At 32.0% G+C, this 22,999-nt stretch overlaps 2 protein-coding genes and 1 long non-coding RNA gene across 8 annotated transcripts in view; 1 reads left to right on the top strand and 2 right to left on the bottom strand.

Annotated features, from left to right (window-relative positions):
* Positions 1 to 1,954: 1,954 nt before the first annotated feature.
* LOC129910738 (puff-specific protein Bx42) lies at positions 1,955 to 7,428 on the bottom strand. Of its 2 annotated transcripts, none has more exons than XM_055988232.1 (3): positions 7,337 to 7,428; positions 7,084 to 7,232; positions 1,955 to 3,441 (listed from the first exon to the last, which is right to left on the bottom strand). In XM_055988232.1, exons 2-3 carry the CDS (start codon positions 7,208 to 7,210, stop codon positions 2,063 to 2,065), a joined length of 1,506 nt encoding a protein of 501 aa, XP_055844207.1. In that variant the 5' UTR covers positions 7,211 to 7,232; positions 7,337 to 7,428; the 3' UTR covers positions 1,955 to 2,062. The 2 variants fall into 2 exon arrangements, with proteins under 2 accessions (XP_055844207.1, XP_055844206.1); XM_055988231.1 differs by having other exon boundaries at positions 7,084 to 7,279; positions 7,337 to 7,426.
* A 5,734-nt stretch (positions 7,429 to 13,162) lies between these two features.
* The window catches only part of LOC129912729 (inositol hexakisphosphate and diphosphoinositol-pentakisphosphate kinase), a 57,460-nt gene continuing 47,623 nt past the window's right edge, over positions 13,163 to 22,999 (top strand). The window contains exons 1-3 of one of the 3 annotated variants that reach the window (XM_055991102.1): positions 13,163 to 13,884; positions 22,149 to 22,415; positions 22,655 to 22,707. In XM_055991102.1, coding sequence (XP_055847077.1) covers positions 22,283 to 22,415; positions 22,655 to 22,707 — 186 coding nt within the window. In that variant the 5' untranslated portion in view covers positions 13,163 to 13,884; positions 22,149 to 22,282. The remainder of the gene's footprint in view (positions 13,885 to 22,148; positions 22,416 to 22,654; positions 22,708 to 22,999) is intronic. The other 2 variants (XM_055991112.1, XM_055991111.1) reach the window with 2 other exon arrangements.
* On the bottom strand, positions 20,638 to 21,445 carry LOC129912731 (uncharacterized). 3 transcript variants are annotated; one of them, XR_008771896.1, is made up of 3 exons: positions 21,389 to 21,445; positions 20,833 to 20,964; positions 20,638 to 20,748 (listed from the first exon to the last, which is right to left on the bottom strand). It is a non-coding gene; the product is annotated as an uncharacterized LOC129912731 (long non-coding RNA). The 3 variants fall into 3 exon arrangements; XR_008771895.1 differs by having other exon boundaries at positions 21,193 to 21,435; XR_008771894.1 differs by having other exon boundaries at positions 20,833 to 21,076; positions 21,193 to 21,435.

The following is a 22,999-nucleotide window of genomic DNA, read 5'->3' on the forward strand; positions in this document are numbered from 1 at the left end:
TGGGGCTTTTGTCATGAAGTTAAGAATGTCACGTTATTCCTCGATACAAAAATTTAAGTATTTGATCCGTCTGAAAATTTTCCGGTCATGTATTCCATAGAAAACTTCTTTTAGAGCTTATTCCCTTTTGCACGTTATTTTATATCAAAATTTATGAATTCTTTAACTTTTTTTAAGTCAATCCGTATCTACATGATAAGTGTAAGTGAATGAGACAAAAAAAAATTTAAGATATTTCGACAAAAACTTTAAAAATTCAGGAACATTAACACATTTTCTTCGCATGGGCCTAATAATATGGCAAGGAACTGTATTCTGATTATCTGTACAAATTGAAAGTCCAAATTAAGATGCGTTTTAAATGGGTCAAAATTTATTTTGCCCACTCAGTTTTTCTTTAAAATTTCTCTTATCTTCATGCGATATTTTTACCTGAAATATACACTCCTATTATGATTGTCAACTAGGTATCAATTGATAGTTGATAAAAACTGAAATTTGGTGTTTTAAAAATCTAGTTTGGGGGAAAAATGGTCATTTTTGTAATGGAATTTTTCAATTACATTTCAAATAATAACGGTTGGCATCATTCTTTGTTTTCCAATTTTTTGCAAATTAGATAATAAGAGAACGAAATTTTTTTTATCAAGTATCAATTGATAGTTAACAATCGTAATAGGGGTGATAGCCTATAGAAAATCACCAAAAAAAAACAATTTTGTTTTCTTCCTTTAATTTTTTTGATTAGGGTACTTAGGATCGCATCTGTGGTTTACTTACCCCCGACAATGTAGCTTACTAGTATGTAAATTTTTTTCCATTGATTAAAATCGAATACATCCTTTAAGCTTGGAGACAAAAATCATTAGTCATCTGAAAGCAATGTCGGCTCTGAAAACTCTGAACTTATTTTGTCTGGCTCAATAGTTTTTCCCTTTATCCTTTTTTAAACCCCTTATTCATATTCTGTTCTAGCACATGAGTAGCACTAGCATTCAGTATGGAGATTTTTGCCGGTACGGGCCCTTCCTATTCTTTGCCCAAATTTGACCACACTTTTTCTGTTTTGTTTAAGGTTCTGTATTCCACTTCGATGAGTGACTTTTCACTTGTATTATTACAAGGACACTTCGAAAAAGCTGGAAACCCATTTTCTTTCTACTTATTACAGCTTTAGATTCAAATTTATCATTCTGCCTCCTAATTTCTTGCCTTGTTGGTTGCGTCCTTTTGAAACACTCAACAGGACATTTCCTATGCAAGTTCGCTGTAAGAGGTCTCACAACTCACATACTTTGCTGTATTTTTATTATTTTGAACATTTGATGTTTCTATTCAAAAGTCTTTGTATTTTCGGTTTCTCTTCTGTCTATAAAAAATTCTTTCAGCAGCAGTCTGTTGGGTTGGTGGACTATAGCCATTACTAATTTCACTTTGCAATCTTTTACCCAAGACTTCATGAAACGATATGTAACAAATTATAATCAATCTGGGTCTCTTTTCCATTACTGCTCTAAGCGACGAGTTTTTGGATTTGTTTAATGAACATGGTATTTCATACGATGAGACCGGAGGTTTTGCACACAATCACCAGAAACGTTGCCGTATGCGGCATGTCCCTCCAAATCTCCGTCAACTACCAAAAACTCTTTCTTTGGGATAGCCTTAAGTAGGTTGTGAAAATCTAGCCAAAATGATTTTTGAAACTGACAACATTGCAGAACTTTCCTTTAACCATCAATTTAAGGGACATCAAATGGTCACTGGATTTTGAAATGGTCAAAACGCTGTCTAGTAGCTCTTTCGAAAAAAATGATATCAATCCCACTTTTACACTTTTCCGTTCCATAGTACAAGATCTTATAGTCTTGTGTATTAGTTTACCTAAGAAACGCCGATAAATAATTTAATTATTTTCCAGAAGTTAAAAAAAAGAATTCATAGTATTTTTTTTTTTAATAAATCTACCCATTGGAATATACAAGTTCCAATTTTTGTTTTTATTTAAATTTTCATAAGCAAACGTACATAATAATTTTTTCTTTTTTTTTCAAACTAATTTCTAACCTAATTTGTTTCGCTTACTATCAAAGAATTGCTCTTCATTGTCATTTCTCTTTGTAGCCTTTTTAGCCATATTAAGAAACTGATCCAAACCAAAGGGATCATCTTCTTTCTCAAACTGAACTGGAGCACGTCTCACATTCTTTTCTGTTGATCTCTCCACACCTGAGAATTCTTTATCGGGAACAAATTTATTAGTGGCAATTAGTTTATTATATTCCATTCCATATGTATCCGAATCCATGTCTTTCTTGGGTCTATGTAAATGTGATGCCAGCGATGTTGAATCACGCCATGGTTTATCATAAACATTGTAAGCTTCATCATCAGCAAATCCAGAATCCATTCCTTTAGTTTTATTAAACAATCTCTGATCGAATTGTGCTTCGTTATTCGATGCAACTTTGGCTGATTTGCCAAGAGCAATCAATTCGGTTATATCACGCTCTCGTTCACGTTGGAGTCGCAATCGCTTATCTGGACCAGCACGACCCAGATTCTTTTCTCTTGTACGATCTCTATGTCTTTCCCCTCGCAATTCATCACGTTGCTTCATTTCGTAGTTGTCTTCTTCAGGCAAACGGAGACCAGCTCTCTCCTCACGAGCTCTCTGCGCCATTACACGCAACATATCCTCCTTCTTATCCTTCTCCTTCTGAGCCAATCTCTTCTCAAGCTGTGCCCGAGCTTCCACAGCTTCTCGAGCCTTCCTATCGGCTATATACAACGCTTCAGCCATTTTTGCAAACTTCTCATTGATATGAAGCTGCTGTAACCCCCGACCATCGGCTGCTAACCTCTTGTCCAAAGGAATAGTATAACCCTTGGCGTTCTTCCAATTCGAAATGCAAGGTGGAACTTTCCACTCTTTTTGTTCCTTCATACTGACTTTGCGAGATGGTGAATGCAGCACTGGCGCGGGCGGAGATGGCGGTCCGCGAGGTATCTTTTTGCTTACTTTGAATTTGGGAGGTTCCATTGGATCCACTTGGGCCTCTACCATTTTGATAACTCGTTGTTTGGCACCCGAATTGAACTCATGTCCCTGCTGGACCGAGGTAAACCTTAGCCATTGGGCATTGTTGGCTTTGCCCACTTGTCTACATGGCATCGCTGCGTTAATCTTTTGACTAGTTAACTTTTCTAATGCACGTCGAGTGGCTTCTGTTGTTTCTTCCTGGGTTTCGGCATTTGGCTTTTGCAAGTCTTTACCTTCGCTCAAGACATCAGGTAGAAGTTGTGAAATATTTGAATAGACAATTTTATTGGGTGCATGATCATGCTTGGCGATAACATCGTAGTCTGTTTTGCCATTCTCATCTAATTGAAATCCCAAGGTGTTGTCTTTTTTCTGTAATTGATTATTGAGTCCCAAATCTGAAAGAAAAAGTTAACAAATCTTATTAATATTATTATTTTTTTCCATATAATTAAAATTACAGGCAAATATGTGGAAAGATAAGGGCAAAGCAAAAACTAAGGCTTCCAACCCTAACTTCCTTTAGTGCAGACGCTAGAGGTAGTTGAGTATGCAAAATACTCTTATTTGTATAGGGAATTTGCTATATGTCTTAAAACACATAGCAATAAGGAACAAAGACGTTCATGGGTTTTTATTGCAGAAATAGTTCCAATGTGTTATAAAAGAAGATAAAACCGCGGAATGCCATTAAATGAGGGGTTGAAAATTTGTAGAGAATTAATTTTTTTTATCGGAATAATGTTTTTTAAAAATTTAAAACAAAGAAAATTCATACCAAAACAGTCGAAGCAAACATAACATAACAAACAAACATATTCTAATTTTTGAGTTGTTTTGCTTTTTTGCCTATAACTTTATTTTTAGCTTCGATAGACATATTCATTGCTCTAAAAAAAAAGGAAATTTCCTTCAAAATGATGGGCTTAATAAATTTTTCTATTGAAAATTAACCGAATTATGGCCATTTAAACCTAAGAATTGATATCGTTTTTTTGTAGAGGAGTTTAATACAATTATTATTTACTATAAAAAGGAGGTCTATCTCGCTCCGTAAGAGCGGGAGGGGCAATTTGCTAAAAAAAAATGACTTAAAATAAAAAAAAAATTATTTAAACACAACGGCAACACTTACAGTTATAAATTGTACCTACTTTTTTCAAAAGCCAAAATTGTACACTTAATTTTAATTTTTAAGTCAAGTTATTTTCATCAATCGTTTTTGAAATAAACGATTTCAAAGTAAAAATTTGGGGAAAAAGAGTTTAAAAAACACACTGAATACTATTTTATAGAGGTAGCGGCCATCAAACCTAACGGCAAGATGTGTTTTGTCATTAATTGGGGTCTCAGGTATAAGAATCCGGTCATAGTTGCCGGTCCTCATATTGATCAATCTAACTCCAGATCTCTTTGTGCTCGTCACGTAACCCTATTTTCAATTGACTTCGAAAAAGATTTCGTTAGGATCGACATTCACCTGATCCTAAACAAACTGCGGAACTGGAATATTAGTCCAAAGTTTTTCAATTACATACATATATCAAATCCTTTTTGCCCAACAGAAAAATTTCCACCAAGTTCAATAATGTCTATTCCTCTTCCCTCCCACTTAATAACGGTTTACGCCAAGGATCTCTTCTATCTGTGATCTTGTTCATAGTAGATTTCGATGAAATAAGTGAAATTACAGTAGCGAGCAAAAAAAATGCAAACGAAAGAGGTTTAAAGAGTTTTGAACAAGAACTAAGTTACCAAATTTGGCATATTGAAACTGTTTTATTTTCATTAAACAGAGTCAATTGTGGAATATTTTACTCCAAAACTATTATTTGGTCAAAAGTCTACCTAAATATGCGTTTTAGACGAGCAAAAAAATGGAAATGTTTTTATTGTTTGCATTTTTTTTTTGCTCGCTACTATAGATGTATAAACCCTTAAATCACTGCATTTACGCAGATGATATTATTAAGTCAAATTTTCTCAAGCGGGCCACCTAAAACCGACTTCTCGAATTTTATACTTTTTTTGCATATACATATTGGAAGATTTATATGTTAAAAATAATATACCAAAGTATTTTTGAAAAATTTCAATTTTGTTAAAAGTTATAAACGAATGAAATTTTGTATGTCTTTTTGTTAAAATGAAAACATAGAAATTAATGAAATTTGGTACCAATTGTTCATTTTTGAGAAAAAAAAATTTTAAAAATACCACCTCAAAAATTAAAACGTGTTTTTTAGACTTTCATCCATTGATTCGGCAAATTTTCACCAATTTAAGATTTCTTGGCTGTTTTAGAAAGAACACATTTAGACCTTTCCAAAAATGTATAAAACATATAAACATTTTTGTTTGGTTGCACCAAAAAAATAAACTCAAAAATAATACTTATTTCCAAACCAAACGAGGTATTTTTTTTAGTTTTGCTTCGTTTGGTTAAACCAAACCAATGTTTTTTACATTATTTTTACAAATATAATCAACGAAATTTTAAACTGGTGCACAACTTAAGGCGCTAAACTTTTACTCAATAAATGTAAGACACGAGGTGCGTTCTTTTTCTAACAATAGTCAACTATCGTTGTTATGTCAAAAAATATTGTTGATGTGTCATTGTTAGAAATTGTTGGGTTTTTTACAAATCATTTAGGAACGATTTATTGTTAGATATTGTTAAACTGTCAAACACCAAAAAAAATTGTTTTGAAAATATTTTTATTTGCATAATTATAACAAAAATAATGTTTTTTTAGTCAAAATAAACTCTCTTGAATCATAAAATTGCAAAACTCTGTTTTTATTTTCATTTTATTCCGCTTATTTCCAAAAGAAAAAAATCCTTAAGTTGGTTTTGTAAACAAAACATCCACTTTGACACATCAACAATCTCATGAGTGTTCAACTCATATCATGGAGGTGAGTTGGAAATAGTTACGATTTGTAACTATTTGACACTTCAAAACGAGTTTAGGAACGATGTTCATCTGTCAAATAGTTACAAATCGTAACTATTTTGTAGTTTAGGAACGACAAAAGTTAACGATAGTTAACAATAGTTAACAATTGTTAGAAAAAGAACGCACCTACGGCATGTTTGTCGAAAGATCTCTTGTAAATTTGAACTTAATTTAAATAACGTTGACATTGACAATGTAACGAATTTAAAAATTCTAGGATTTATTATTTAACAGTAAATATAACTGGAAACCACAGTTAAAAAAGAGTATATCGAATAGAACAAAAATAATAAACTATATCAGTAAAAAAAAAACTAAATGCACACATTAACACCCTTTGTAACATTACTCGTTCATTAGTGCTAAGTAAAATAGATTACGGCCTATTTTTATATGCTAAATGTCCAAAAACGACCATCAATATCTTGAAACTAGTGTATCATCAAGCAGCCAGAAGAAGCATTAATGCATACCGTACAACTCGCATTCAAAACATCTTGGCTGAAGCTGAACTTGCTTTCCCTTGAACAAAGACAAGAGGAAGTAGTCATTAAACAAAGTTGACATTCTGCAATAATTCAATCATAATACAATGACATCGCCTCTACAATTCGTCGGCGTTAAGCAAAATTGTTCTAAGTACATAGGATTTCTTAAGGACTCAGAACAATTTTGCTTTACGCCGACGAATTGATTACAAGAAAACAAAACGAATACCGTCTACTATCGCCAACGCAGTCAGTATATTTAGAAAAAATTGCATTCCTAGTGTTCTTAAAACAAACTATTGAAGCTTTTCCCCTGGAACATAAATCAAGATTTAGTTATACTAGATTTATCCAGTATAACAGCGCAGTTTTTCGTAAAACCTTTCTTGTAATTACATCAGAACTTAAGTTTTTGGGACGGAGTACGATTTTTAACGATGGTTCAAAGTCAAAATAGGCTACAACCTTTACAGTCACTTTCATCAATACTACTTTGCTAATAAACGGACTTCTGCAAGGTTTAGCTTCAATTTTCATTATCATTAAACAAATAAGAGAGTAGTTCAAGAAAATGATAATTCGATCTTACCAAGTGGATATTGGGCAACATGAATTTCTGGATAAGCACCACCATCATTGTAGTCTGCTTCGGTTCTGGGTATCCAATTTTGTCGTTCAGTGTAGCGTGGTGGTACTGACATTTTGTTCGTCGTCATGTATAATTTTTCACTTTCGTCTCTGGAAGACATTATTTGTTTATTAACAACGTCCCACATCTTTTATTTCTATAAATTTATTTAATTTAATTTATTTAGAATTTATATTTAATGAGTATTTTATACCTAAACTAACATGCAGCTAGTAAATTGTAAATCGAAAATTGGAAAACTTCTTTGCACTGGATTAAAAAAGAAAAGACATCAATTTTTGATAACCCTTCAAGCAAGAAAACGGAGTCCAGAAAAGACAGTCCGACCTCCGACCGAGAAAAGCGGGGTTGCACTCACACACTTGCAACTTTTTGTGTATGAACACAAAGTCGAACGAGAATCGTGGTGGAAAGTGAGAAATGGAAAAAAAAAGTGAAACACCCTTCAAGCAAGAAAACGGAGTCCAGAAAAGACAGTCCGACCTCCGACCGAGAAAAGCGGGGTTGCACTCACACACTTGCAACTTTTTGTGTATGAACACAAAGTCGAACGAGAATCGTGGTGGAAAGTGAGAAATGGAAAAAAAAAGTGAAACAGACATAGCCAACAAGAGCAAAAGCGTCATTTTGTTATGTTTCGTTGAAGTGTATAGTCGCGTCGCGTCGTGTCTCGTTGTTATTATAATATTAGTATAATTATAAACAATATCAAATTATAAACAATATGGAAACAAAAAAAGGTATGTTGTATATATCGCTCAAAGTGTTTGGGTTAAAATGTTGTTTCTTCTTGTTATGTAGATGTAATCTCTAATGATGAAGAAAAAGGCAGAAGGTGAAACATGCGATTGGGCATCTAAAAAAACACCAACAACAGCAGCAACAACAAATAAAATAAAATGAAAAAAATGTATTGTATTTTATATTGTGAAAATTTCGTTTGCCAAAATTAAATAAAAAATAAAACAGTTTCAGTGAAAAAAAAAATAAATCTTGTTCTTTTTTTTGGTCGCGAATGCGATACTTCATCCCTTTTTTATTCCTCTTTCTGGTAGGTTTTCGCTGCTCCGACTCAGGTCCGCCTTCGGCTCCATTTTCTCGGAATGGAGATATTCACCACATCAATACATATGCAATCGACTTCGCGGTGATTATAATTTCCATACTAATTTGAACCGCCTTCGGACCAGTTTCTGATCCGAAGTCGGACTCAGCTCCGCCTCAGGCGGAGCGGATTCGGACCGAGGTCGGACCTGTTTGCTTGAAGGGCAGACATAGCCAACAAGAGCAAAAGCGTCATTTTGTTATGTTTCGTTGAAGTGTATAGTCGCGTCGCGTCGTGTCTCGTGTCGTTGTTATTATAATATTAGTATAATTATAAACAATATCAAATTATAAACAATATGGAAACAAAAAAAGGTATGTTGTATATATCGCTCAAAGTGTTTGGGTTAAAATGTTTTTCTTCTTGTTATGTAGATGTAATCTCTAATGATGAAGAAAAATCTAGAAGGTGAAACATGCGATTGGGTATCTAAAAAAACACCAAACACCAACAACAGCAGCAGCATCAAATGAAAAAAAATGTATTGTATTTTATATTGTATTTATTGTAAAAATTTCGTTTGCCTAAATAAAATAAAAAATAAAACAGTTTCAGTGAAAAAAAAAATAAATCTTGTTCTTTTTTTGGTCGCAAATGCGAAATGTCATCCCTTTCTTATTCCTCTTTCTGGTAGGTTTTCGCTGCTCCGGCACAGGTCCGCCTTCGGCTCCGTTTTCTCGGAATGGAGATTTTCACCACACCAATACATATGCAATCGACTTCGCGGTGATTATAATTTCCATACTAATTTGAGCCGCCTTCGGACCAGTTTCTGATCCGAAGTCGGACTCAGCTCCGCCTCAGGCGGAGCGGATTCGGACCGAGGTCGGACCTGTTTGCTTGAAGGGAAAATGAAAGCTGCTGTCAAATTTATGGGCGCGTTCAATAGACATAAGTTAAAAAATTGAATACTGAAATATCTGGGTTTTTCACTGAACAAAGCATTGTTTGATATAATAGGTGTGTTTTTTATTACCACCGGTCTTAACTGCACAAAAAAAAAACGCAGTCGGGGCTAAGCAATTTACATGTTAAATGCAACAACACTTTAGCCCCTTGGGCTTAGTTATTTAGCCCGGAGAATTTTCTGGGCTTAACTTTTTCAACAGATTTAAGTCTGTGCTACCAAATTAACTTGTTCGTAAATTGTATAGAATTTGTTTAAAAACATCAAAATTGATGTTTGGAATGACAATTATTATTTTAAATATTTATTTAATAGTTAAGGCTTGGCCACACCGGAGGGTATGCGGTAGCGGTACGGGTAGAGGTAACGGTACTTGTATGAAAAAAATTCCAAACTGACACATCAACGGTCAGGTGTGGAATTTTGTTAGTACAAATATCGTTACCGCTATATCGCGGTATGGGTAGAGGTAACGGTACTTGTATGAAAAAAATTCCAAACTGACATATCAACGTTCAGATATCAAATATCGTTACCGCTACCCGTACCGCTACCGCATACCCTCCGGTGTGGACAAGCCTTTAAGGCTTGGCTATCCTAATTTTTGTCAATGCAGCTGTATTTATAATCGTGTAATTTGTTTTGGAAATTGCTGATGCTTTTCGTTTTTCAAGAGTAGTATGCATGTTTTGGTTTTCGATTTTCAATACGCAGCTCTAGAGAAAAATTGGAGAGTTTTCACTTATTTCTCACTTATGGGGACTTTTCACGAATCGATTTTTGCCGTGCGGCGAAACTTTACGACTCGTATGAACGTAAGTCGCAGGCCTAGTATGAAGCTGAAGCGAAACAAAATTTTCCATACAAAATTTCGTTAACGAAATCTTGAACGAAATTAAATTTGTTTTGATTTTTCTTGAATTTTTTTATTTGTATTTTTACTAGAGGTATATTCACGATCCGGTGTAAAATTGCTAAATTTTATTTTTCTACTACTACAACTTCAACAGACAAATTTTGCACCATTGTATTTTATTTTTGCAATAGGGTTAGGGTATAGTAAAAGTGTAACAAAATTGTAGTCTGTATTTGGCTGTTTAAGTTTAAGAAAATGTTACACTTTTGCACTCTTGCAGCGATACAAGAAACGAGAAAAAACCTTACATGTACACGAAACCTCAGAATCATGCATATCACAACGATTTATAAATTACGCTCATATCATGTTCAAAAAACGAGATTCTTCGAGAAGATTACTGTGTGGGAATGGATTTTTCTGCCTCCATTGGATTTTTTCAAGACATGTTCATGAACTGGGCATCGTTCATGCCCATTCATTCATTTAAAAAAAAATGATCTCGTAAATTGGGTGAATTATGATTCATAGCAGAAATATCAGAAACGGCAGAATATCCCGACAGACAATTTTTCTTCTATAAAGCTTTACAGATGCAATTTTTGCTTCTGTAAAGCATTATAGAAGCAAAATTGTGAGTAGGGATGCTATACTGCCCATAATCTCGTAAAGGCCCTAACTACAAAATTTTCGATTTTGATTTTTTTGCATATTTGGAGTTAGGGCATTGTCTCTGATTTATTCTCATTTATTTTTTTAGCCTAGGTCTTCAAATATGTCAGAAAATTCAAAATGTACTTTTGATTTTTTTCATTTTTATATGCAAATTGCGATATTAGATTTAGTGTTTTGCTCTATAACTCAGAAGGAAGAAAAGTGTAGTTAGGGCCTTTACGAGATTATGGGCAGTATAGGCCCCATTGTTTTTTTTTTTCATTAATTGATTTTTTCAAGTGAGCGAGTGTATCTGCTACGTTGTCTTTTTCACACAACTGTCTAAATTTTTTGTATTAAATAACGTGAACAAAGATAAAAATACAATTGAAACTCGATTATCCGGGATTCGATTAACCGGGACGCTCTATTATCCGTGATGAAAATATTTGAAATTTGTTCTCGAAAATAAAGACAACACATTGATTTAAACTCTGTTATCCGTAATAAACTCTACTATCCGTATTCTATGAACACCACCTAACAAATTCCTTAGCTTCAAATCAGTATAATGCAAAAAGAAGTTACTGGATGTGTGGCATTTTGTTTTTTACGAGTATCTTATTTTTTTTTTCTTTTCTTTTTTTTAATACCTAAGTTTTTTAATAAATACTTAAATATATATAATTTTTTGTTTGATACTATGTTTCCATCTACGCTAAATCCGAGATTTAGCTAAGTAGATTTAGAATAAATCTCGAGATTTATTTTAAATCTACATCGCTAAATCTCAGATTTGGGCTCAGTTACCCTAAATCAAAGATTTTCACCTATTTTTAATCCGAGATTTAGAATAAAACTCGAGATTTCTTTTAAATCTACTTAGCTAAATCTCGGGTTTAGGGAAGGTGGAAACGTAGTATGAGAAAAGAAAGTTCTATTATTCGGGATTTTCGATTATCCGTAATGGGATCGGTCCCGACCATCCCGGTTAATCGAGTTTCAATACTAGCCCTTCAAGCAAGAAAACTGAGTTCAACAAAGAAACTCCGACCTCAGACCGCGAAAATCGGGCTTGCACTCACACACTTGCAACTTTTTGTGTATGAACACAAAAGTCAAACAAGAATCGTGGTGAAAAAGTGCGAAAAGGAAAATTGACCAAGGAAAGACAAAAAGGGAACAGAAAAACAAAGCGTCAACTTCATTTTATTTTTTTTCTTGCAGTGTTTGTGGCGTGTCGTGTCTCGCCTTGTTTAATATTAAATTATATATATTAAATATATAATATGGGATCATTTTAAGCCAAAAAAAGAATTCATCCATAAAATATGGGTGAGTGTGCTCGCGCAGTGATTTTTTAAATAATAAACTAATCATTTTATGTTTTTCTTAGGAAAACTTCTTCGGCAACCTGACGCCACACCAGCACCCACATACATTCAACATCCACAATTTGTCGAAATACATCGAGTTCTCCTGCCGCTGGCCTTCACCAGAAAATAATAATAAAAATTGTGTTTGTGAAAATAAAATAAAGAAAAAAAAAATAAAACAGTTTAAGTGAAAAAAAAAATCTAGTTCTTTTTTTGGTCGCAAATGCGAAACGTCATCCCTTTTTTATTCCTCTTTCTGGTAGGTTTTCGCTGCTCCGACTCAGGTCCGCCTTCGGCTCCGTTTTCTCGGAATGGAGATTTTCACCACACCAATACATATGCAATCGACATCGCGGTGATTATAATTTCCATACTAATTTGAGCCGCCTTCGGACCGGATTCGGACCGAGGTCGGACCTGTTTGCTTGAAGGGAGGTGTGTTTTTTATTACCACCGGGCTTAACTGGTAAAAAAACGCAGTCGGGGCTAAGCAATTTACATGTTAAATGCAACAACACTTTAGTTTCTCTGGGCTTAACTTTTTGAACAGTTTTAAATCTGTGCTACCAAATTAACTTGTTCGTAAATTGGTTAGAATTTGTTTAAAAACGCCAAAACTCATGTTTGGAGTGACAATTATTATTTTATATATTTATTTAATAGTTAGTTAACATTTTTTTCTCAAAAACACACAAGAAAACCCAAAAGCGAAAAATATGACAACTTTATATTTTTTTGTGTCAGCTGATTTCGGAACATTTAATATGCAGTGCTGCCAAATTTCTCGGTAAGCCCCGAGGCGTTTGTTTTTATATCCAGTTAAGACCGGTGGTAATAAAAAACACACCTACTGTTATATAAAAAAAAATTAAAATAATAAAAAAAAATCATATTTTGTCTACTGTTTTGTGTAAACCAATCAAGTCACACCACCAAACTTGCCCAAAATCTCGTTTGTTGTTGTTGTATTTTCTCTTGTTTATAAACAAACCAATTCGCTTATGTCAACAATAACAACAACAAAACACACACATTCACAGTTATTTCTCGCCGGTTCGCCGCAATTTGTAAACAAATTTGGCGCCACCATTTGAGAAAATTTGACATTCCATCAGCTGTTAGAGTATTTTTTGACATGCGCTATTATTTGCCCAATTAAAATTATTTTTGATAGAAAAAGTTTTTCCATATTCCTCCTCCTGTGCAAAGAATTGAAACACAAAAATCCAATCAGCCAGACATCAAAGCGCCGCGAATAAACTTGCAACTGTATAAATAGTTGATTGCGTCGTGGACGTGGTTCTTGCTTCAAGGAGAAAACTCTTGTTATATAACACACAATTTTTTGATTGCATTACAAATAAAAGACAAAAATCAAAATCAAATTAAATTCTCTGATTCTTGAGAGCAATTTCGCGAGTGGAAAAATAAAAGTGAAAATTAATTTTTCAATAATATTTTAAATAGTTTTTTTCTTATTGGTAAATTCAATAACAAATTTACCTTTTCACAGAAAAAATACAAATAAAGAAATAAGAACAAAAGCAGTCGACACACCCGACAAAATAAAATTGAATTTGCAAGAAAAGAAAGCAAAAAAGTGCTAAAACGCAATTTATGATTTTTTTTTTGTTGTTATTGTATTCCTTTGGCAAAATCCTTGCTTAATTCAAAAATATAAAAAAATTCACACACGAATTTAAAATCAATGTTCAGGAAAAGATAATAGGAATTAAAGAAAAAAAAAAAAATTGCAAACATGTCCTACACTGAACTAGAAAGTGGCTATCAGGATTTACGGCAGGCAAATCGTCCTGGATTCTTTGTCGGACATGATGGAAATGTAATTTGTAATTTTTCATATTTTATTTAATTTCTTTTTTGGATTTTCATTATAAATTAATAGATTTTTCTTTTTTTTTTTCAATTAGTCTAGGAAACCATCAAAAAGTTTAAAAGAGTATAAACTTTTTTTTTTTTTTTGAAAGAAAATATCTATTTTTGGGATACCTACACAAGAAAATAATATCGATTCATTTTCTAAATTCGTCCTTTGTTTGTGCAGCTTGCGCTTCTCTGTACCTTGTCTCTGTTCCTTCTCTTGTCTACAAGTTGTTAGTTGTTGTTTGTTCAAGATTGTATACATTGTCTGTGTACTGGAACTTTTTAATCGATTTAAGTGATGTTCCTCTCCTTTTGAGTTTGAAGTTCAGAAATTATGAAATTTTGGGAATTTAGCTAGTTTCTGGTGCTAAGAACAAATTTATGTCTTCTTTTTGGTTCTCTTACTCACAGTTTTGTGATAATTTGATTTCATTTAAGCGAAATTGGTTCAGAGGTTAAATGGTGTCTATTGAATTAATTTCTGTTTGGTTTATAAATTGTCTTGCAGTGGTTTTTCTATTCTTTAATTTGATTGATGGGTCAATAAATTAAGTGTTGTGTGGGTTTTATGATACGTTTTATCTTATTTTTTTTTATTTAGTTTTTTTTTTTTTTTTTTTTGAAGAGCTTAATTATTGACGCCAATGATAGATAGTAATTGAATATTTCTATGTTTCTCACTGTATGTGTTACAGACAAAATGATGTCACTTAATTGAATAACTCAACTTACCCTAATCTGTTATCCTAATTAGTTAAAAACCTTGGAAAAACCGGTTTATTTTACTCAATTACATGTTTGTTGACGTATTTATATCTATAGAGTTTACTTGTAGACCAGTGCCAATAATTTTTGAAAATAAAAAAATTATTAGCAGCATATGGGTGGTGGGAAAATTTAGGATAAATGGTATAAGAAAGGGAAAAATAAATTGGGTGAAAGGGGGTGGGTAGGCGAAAAAGTTTTTTACGATTTCTGTCAAAATTAGACGTCCTATCGAAAAAAGTCAAATGCAAAAGTTGTAGGTAGTAAAAATGTCTACAACTTTTACTCAACCAATTTTTTTCTATAACCTCAAAAATATATATTTTCTATAACCTCAAAAATATTTTTTACAAAAATAGTTGGATTTTAACAAAACTTGGTTAAAAATTACTTTGTTATGTTTTCTATCTATTGAAAATGTTTTTTGAGCAAAAAGTTAATTTTTGGATTTGTGACGAATTTAATTTGAAAAAATAGCCTATTTTTCAATCAAAAAAGTTACCGAAAAAATTTTTGATTTTTGAAAAGTTTGGAGTGCAATTATTTAGCTTAAAACCGTTTTTTAAAGATTGTGTGGAAAAACTATACTTTTGTTTTAGAAAATATTGAGAAAAATTGAAAAAAATAAAAAAACGATTTTTAAAATTGATTTTTCCGTAAATGACAGTAATATTGGCGAGAAATAATTTTCAATAGAAACCAAATTATACTTTTCTAATGGTCATTGACCTTTTTAATTTGAATCAAATACTAGAATAGCTCTAACGTGCAAAGTTTTTGAGATATTGAATTTTGAACGTCAACAAAACTATTTTTCTGATTTTTGGCATGGTAATATGTCAAAAACGTGATGTGATAGAATTTTTTTGACTTCAGATTCGAGCTCAACGCACAAAAAACCACTAGAAAAATATACTTTGATTTCTATAAAAAAAAAAAACTTTTTGACTAGTGAAATCAAACAAGGCATTCGATTTTTTCTGCCCTGTTCGATTTCACTAGTCAAAAAGTTTTTTTTTATAGAAATCAAAGTATATTTTTCTAATGGTTTTTTGTGCACTGAGCTCGAATCTGAAGTCAGAAAAATTCTATCACATCACCCCCCTTCCCCCAATTTTTTTGTGGGCAATTTATTTTTCCCCTTTCTTATACCATTTATCCTAAATTTTCCCACCACCCTTATGCTGCTAACAACTTTTGCCTTCTGAAAACCGGATTGGCACTGGTCTATTGATACCTACTAGTAAATTGTGAGAATCGATTTTTCGAAATTGTTTTTTTTTTTTTTTTATAACATTGGGCACGTTCAGGAAATATTAAGGACTAGATATTTAGGCAACGTCATTTTCTGAACGGAAATTTGAGTAAATTGCCTAAATTAGTTTGGATATGAGGCTATTGTCAAATTTCGAAATTAACTCAAGTATTTTACCGATCGCATGGGGAAGACACCAAATTTCACTTAACTTTAATGAATAAATAATATTAATTATAACCGATAATGCACTTTTTACTCGTTTTTCACACAAATAAATTCAAATTTGCTCAATTAATTCTTTAATTAAAAACAATCTGCTGTCATGTTGACAAGAAAAACTTTCCTAAATTTTTAGGGAAAATTTTCTTGCCTAACTTTTTAGTTAGCTTTCCAATAAAATTACCTAAATTGGAAAGATTTTTTTTGACAGCTGACCAATCAGAGACCGAGAAATTACCTAAATATTTAGTGCCTAACGTTTTTGAACCTGCCCATTATTTAAATATCTAGTCCCTAACGTTTCTGAACCTGCCCATTTACATTAAAAATCTCTATCATCCATTAACGTGGATATAATAACGATTAAGTATCTAAAAAACTAATAAAGTTGGGTAATTAAGTAGAACAAAGTGTTTTTAAGTGCAGCTAGAAAAAAATCTCCTGAGATTGATAGATAGTATGTTGTTGAATAAAGATGTAAAAAAATTAAAACAAAAATAATTTTTTTTATAGGTACTCATTTATTCATCTCTTATACATTTGGGTGCAAAAAATTCGGCTAATTCGGAGACACCGATGAACATTAGTTTTTGAATTTTAAAGAAAAAGAAAAGTTAACCCTTTCGAACCCAAGCTATGAAAATCAATATTAAAAAATGTTTTTTCGGTATTATCGGGTCAAAAACATCTTACTTACTTACTTAGGGTGACCAGCGCCGTAAGGCGGCTACAATCCGCTGTGGATTTGAGCCTCAACCAACAAGCTTCGCCAGCCAGCTCTATCCTTAGCTCGCTGCTTCCAGTTGCGCACGCCAAGTTGATTGAGGTCCCCTTCCACTTGGTTGCGCCACCTCAGACGAGGTCTTCCTCTACTGCGCCGTCCCTCTGGGTTGGAGTCGAAAACTTTCCGGGCCGGAGCATTGTTGTCCATGCGCTCCACGTGACCAGCCATCTCAGGCGCTGCACCTTCACTCTCTTGGCTAGGTTAGCGTCCTTATACAACCCGTGAAGCTCGTTGTTGTATCTTCTTCTACAATCACCATCAATACACACGGGACCAAAAATCGCACGAATAACTTTTCTCTCGAAACAATCCAAGATGTTTTCATCCGCCTTCGTTAAAGTCCATGCTTCTGCACAATATAGCAGGACTGGGATAATAAGGGTCTTGTATAGAGACACCTTAGTTGCTCGAGAGAGGGCTTTGCTGGTCAATTGCCTTCTCAAACCAAAGTAGCAGCGGTTGGCAAGAGTAATTCTCCGTTTGATTTCAGCGCTGATGTTGTTGTCCGTGTTTGTCAAAAACATCACAACTAAGAAATATGAATAGCAAAAAGTTATTTTCCAAAATAATAAATAGCAAAACTAATTTGTTTTTCTCATGTTACATGTAAGTAACATGCACTGCCTATGACCACCAAAAAAAGTCGGAGAACTGAGAAAATAACTTTTTATGAAACTATAATGTATGCTACTTCTTCTAAGCAAAAAAACAAAACACTTTCTGCATTAACATTTTTTATATCTTTTTTTCAAAATTATGACCATAAATAAAAAAATTTTTTTTTGCAAAAAAAAAAAATGTGAATTTCAGTCCCTTCTCGTTAAAAAAAAATTAAAGGTATGATATTTGACTAACTTTTTGTAATAATCCAGTAACTAGGCATTATTATCTTTCAATTAAGCCATCGTAACCTAAAAAATTGTTTAATTTAATATTTTTTACGAATTTTAATAAAAATGTTACATAAGAGTAACGCTGGATTCCGAAAGGGTTAAACTGGAAAAACATTCCACATTGTTTGTGAATTTCGGACAAAGTTCTTAACAGTCATTCCGAAATTGAACTCTTGAGTAAACTGACTGGTAGTAGTGGAGGAATGCATGCATGAGGATAGTTCCACCCAACGACATCTAATCAAACACTGTTCTTGAAGATCCAGATCCGAAGAAGTAGTGTGAATATGTAAAGCTGAGGGTGTTCTTTCCAAAACAATTTAATGAGTCAGATGTTGTAGAAAAGAGGTGGTTAACCTATTTTCAAAATGATATAACATTTGCAAAAAAAAAAAATGAGCTTAAGCTCTTCTCTCACTATTTAGTACCTACATTTTCTTGACATCCTGTCTCATTTGTTTGAGATAGATCTGATCTTTTTACAAATGACCTTTTATCTCAAGTTGTAAAATCATCTCGGTCTAATGGTCTAATTTCCATTTTTTTTGCGAAACGACTTTTCTTTCCTCCACAAAAATTTACATTTCGCACTTTGAAGAGACGAGTATGAGTTTCAGTAGCTGTTCTGAAGCAATATCTTAGCACATTGTTTGTGTTAAGCTGTCATCTCCAACGATATCTCTCTTGGCTTGGCCTTCTGTGGTTTACTGCACCACCTTACAATTTTGTGAATTACAAATATTTTTATTACAAATTTGTTAAAAAAATCAAGTTTTGTCTTTTATAAAATTTTGTAGATTACAAAATTGTAGTTGTATTTCACAAATTACAAATTTATTAAAAAATATTATTTTTAGTTGTACGAAAATAAGTTTGTAATTGTAAATTACAATCACAAAATTCGTGAAAAAACTACTTAATTGTAATTTTCTCTTGCACAATATGAAATAGGACCATAAATTAATGTCAGTTTGTGAAAAAAATGGTGTGTAGAAGAAGCCAAACATTTTTTGTTCTTTATTATGCATACATGTTCCGATATGCTGGTACTCAGCAACATTCAACAAAACTGTGATTAACATTTGTGACTAACAAATTCCCAGCATAAATTGTAAGTTTTACTTACAATTATTTGTAGTAGGTACGTGCAAAGAAAATACAAAATTTGAAATAACTGTGAATTACAAGTAGGTACAAATTTGTGGTTGTAATTTGTAAACTGGTGCAATAGGCCACTAGTGTGAGATTGAAAATGGAAAAAATTGTAAATATTATTTTGTGTGGTCTATAAAGGATAAATGAACTAATTAATATTATTTACCTAGTTGTTGGTCTCTACAAAAACTTTGACCAAAGCCATTGAAAGGGGTGGGACAGTTAACATGTTGTCTGTTTCATTGGAGAGAAACATGATTGATAACTCTTAAAATGTATATTTTAAAAATATTTACTAAAACACAGTATATTGTACCTATATATGAATAGTTTTGTATCAATTTACAGTCATAAGAGTTCAATCTTACTAAAAGAACAAATACCATTTTTATACTTGAGCAGATCGTGACTTTTTTTCTTGATATTTTAACGGAAAACCCATACTTGAAAGGCTTGCAGAGCTTCCACCTGAAGATTTTGTATTAGTTGCTGACAAGAAAGAACTACAATTATTTTTACTGACTTCAAAAATTTTAGAAATCTGTAAGTTCACTCGGATTTTTATTTTTTCTTCGAAACTATGACACTAATAACGTTCCACTTTTTCGTAAATTGTTTCATAAATGGCCTTTTCCTCTGGATAGAATAGATATTAAACTCTTCAAGTAGAGGACCCTGTTAGTTCACATAACTTTTATTTTTTTATATCCTTTGATATCTTTAACGAAATTTCCAAGCTGAACAAAAAGAATTGACTTATGCTACTTGTAGCAATTGCAAAAAACAAAAAAAAAAAAAAACAAAAAAAAAATGAATAAGAGTTTGGGCGAGTTCATAAAAGTCTGCAGCAGTTGCAAAAAAAGAATTGATAATGTTATAATAACGAGTGAATTTTGACTAATTTAATACTCGTGCTTAGAAGCAAAAACAAATAGTTCTAAAAAGTTGGATACATTTTTCAACATACAGTCCTTGAATGAAGAAATAAAAGTTCTATTTTGCAGAAATGCTGCGGTCCTGTATTTATGAAGTCGCCCTTTATTTTACTTCAAATTTTCTTTTTGAGAAAAGAGAATTGGTAAAATTGGTCCCTACTAATGCTACTTATAAAGTAATTTTTACTATGGGGCCAAGAAAGAAAAAAATACCATTGGGGTGAAAAGTTATAGCCAAAAAGAATATATGCATATATATTTGACGTCGCTTCTGAATTTTCATGAATCTTTCTGTCCTCACGTGCATTATGAACATACATTATATCCTCTTATGTGCTCATTTTTAAATGCCTCTATTTATCCATTAAAGACCATTACAATTCCGATGATTATAAATAAGCTCCAAAATAAGTTTATTTTCTCAGTACTGGTTTTCTCATATTCTATTTTTAGCTGCAGCTTTTTACTCCCATTGTATTTTTTTTTGGTCCCTTGTAAAAATTTCTCAATATAAAGTAGAATTAGACTCTTCAACATTCGGACCAAGTTTGATACATTTTTGTCCTTTCTTCTTTGATTATACAAACATTTAAAATAAAGCTAAAAATTTTATACAATTTTTTTTTCATGAAAATCCCATCAAATGAATCAAAATTAACAAAGTCCGAGTATTTTTCTGGCATATTGCAAAAATCTCATAGCATCTTAACTTCATCATTTCCTTTCTTTCTGATTTGCTCTAAAATAAATTCTTTTGTGCAAGTTGAAAGTTCTTCAAATTCTTTCCTTGTTGTTTTTTCTTTTCTTCGGAACACTAAGGAACAGGAAATGAATTCTTTAGATTTCATGACTATCCAATCTTATATGTATACGACTGACAAAATGCCATAACACTTACCATACTTTTGAAATTTACTGTCATAATCTTTCAAAAAATTAAAATTGTTTGCAAATTCGTGTAAATGAATCGCTAAAAATGTTTATTTCATAGAACTGATCATTATGGTGTCGATCTTTATAACTTCCTTGTCTATATTTAGATAAAATTAGAATAAGAATTTTATCATATTTATACATTTTTAGCACACAAGTTCAAGATTTTTCGTTTCTTCTTTAAATTGATATTTTCGAAAACCACATTGCTAAAAATATTATTTATGAATTTTAATATATACATTCATTGCACTCATTGTCGTCAAGACACACAGAAAATAACAAAATAAAATTAAAATTTAGTAGATTTTCTGTCAGCACATACTATATTTTCACAGCGGTAGCTTGCAATTTTTAATTCTCAAGCAAATGCAACTTAAATATCATTCATAATAAAAATATTCACCCATTTTTGAACTTTCATTTTTAAATGACAGTCTCAAATATGTAGGTTTATTTAGTAAATTTATAGCAATCATGTTAGGATTAATAAAGATCAGTGTATTTTAATAATTTCTCACTTCTTTGTTAGTGGTTAGTTGCTTTGGGTAAAATTTGGCATTGCTTTGAGAGTAAAGTGAAGAAATAAATAGCTAAACTTTTTCAAAAAAAATTGTTTATTTTATTGTTTTCTTTTTTTGTGAAGACTTAGCAAGGTTTTAGAGTGGGACACATAGGAGAAAAATTGCTAAAAGTTAATTTGCATGGGGTTTCTCTTGAGAAATAAATTGCAATTTTTTGTTTTTTAAGAAAAATTAGAAAACTAAGTAGAAAATTTTACTACATTTTTAAATTATTTCGGGTTTATAAATTGAAGGCAAGGAATTGAGTGGTGTTAAGTGCATTTTAGTTTTGTAAAGGCTTTTGTCTGAGAAGTTTCTGCGTGGCTTTGATGAAGATGGTACAGAATTGAAAAGGGACGAAAAGAATCAAGGCGAATAACAATTATAATTGAAAAAAAAAAACAAAATATGAGCATAAGAGGTAAAGAGAACAGATTTGTTCAAAGAATCGTTACGACACAAAGGCCCAAAAAGCACTTCGTTTAATTTACCATTTTTTTTTTTAAACAAAAGTGAAGTAAGGACAGCAATTATTGTTTATTTAATGACAACACTTGAAGATAGGCGTTTAAGAAATTTGAATCTTTTTCATTGTTCACCAAATCTTTATAAATCGGCAAACGTTAATTTTGCTCTGTCTTTCATTATTCTCTCAAAAGAATAGGAAATTTTCATAAATTTTAGGTTTAAATGAATTAATTAGTATTGAATATTTTAGACGAAATCTATACAAAATAAACCAATGATTTCGTAAAACAAGAACGATACAAAAAATTAAAAAAAAAAAAATATTCATTTAAACGAAAATAAACAAAACACACCCAAAAACGATTTAAAAAAAAAAGCACTAAAATGGGCAATAGCTTCGATAAATTTACATCATCATCAGCTGCTGCACCAACAGAACCATCGCCTAATCGGCATCATAATGAACGTCTTGGGTTTAAGCCGTTGCCTCATGTGTATTCAACTCCTAATTTATCCGGTTGGTATAATTAAAAAAAACAGTTTGAAGTTAAAAATGCTTAAAAATCGCCCCCATCCACAATAATTATCATGTTTACAATTACAAAAAATTAATACAAAAAAGAAAGAACAAATTGGCCTAACTAATAATTGCGCAATTGCAAATAGAAGATAGTTTTTTTTTTTTTTCTTATTAATCATCTACCTACCGTTATCGGCCTGGTTTTTGTTAAAAATGTTTTTCTCTTTCTCTTCTAGAACCGAATCCTCCACTACAAATGGATATGAGATCTTCATCTTTCTCCTACGGGGTGAACTATATACCTAAAAACCTATAATAATATTTGTTTTTTTTTTTTTTGTAATTTTTTTTTCTAATGCTGTTACTTGCGTTTTTTTTTGTTTCTAATGTTTGTTTTTTTTTTTTTTTTTCTTAATACAGTAGTTAACGGTTATGTGCGTCTTGCTTAAATTGCGTTTGAAACCTAATCAAAAATATTTTTAGAGCTAGCCATGTATTACTAATTTCTGTACGCAAATATTAATTATAATTTTGAGAGTCAATTTTTAACGAAAGGAGGAGAAAAATGTTGAACATGAACA

Source organism: Episyrphus balteatus, chromosome 2 (genome assembly GCF_945859705.1).
Source record: "Episyrphus balteatus chromosome 2, idEpiBalt1.1, whole genome shotgun sequence".
In the NCBI taxonomy this organism is placed as follows: Eukaryota; Metazoa; Arthropoda; class Insecta; order Diptera; family Syrphidae; genus Episyrphus; species Episyrphus balteatus.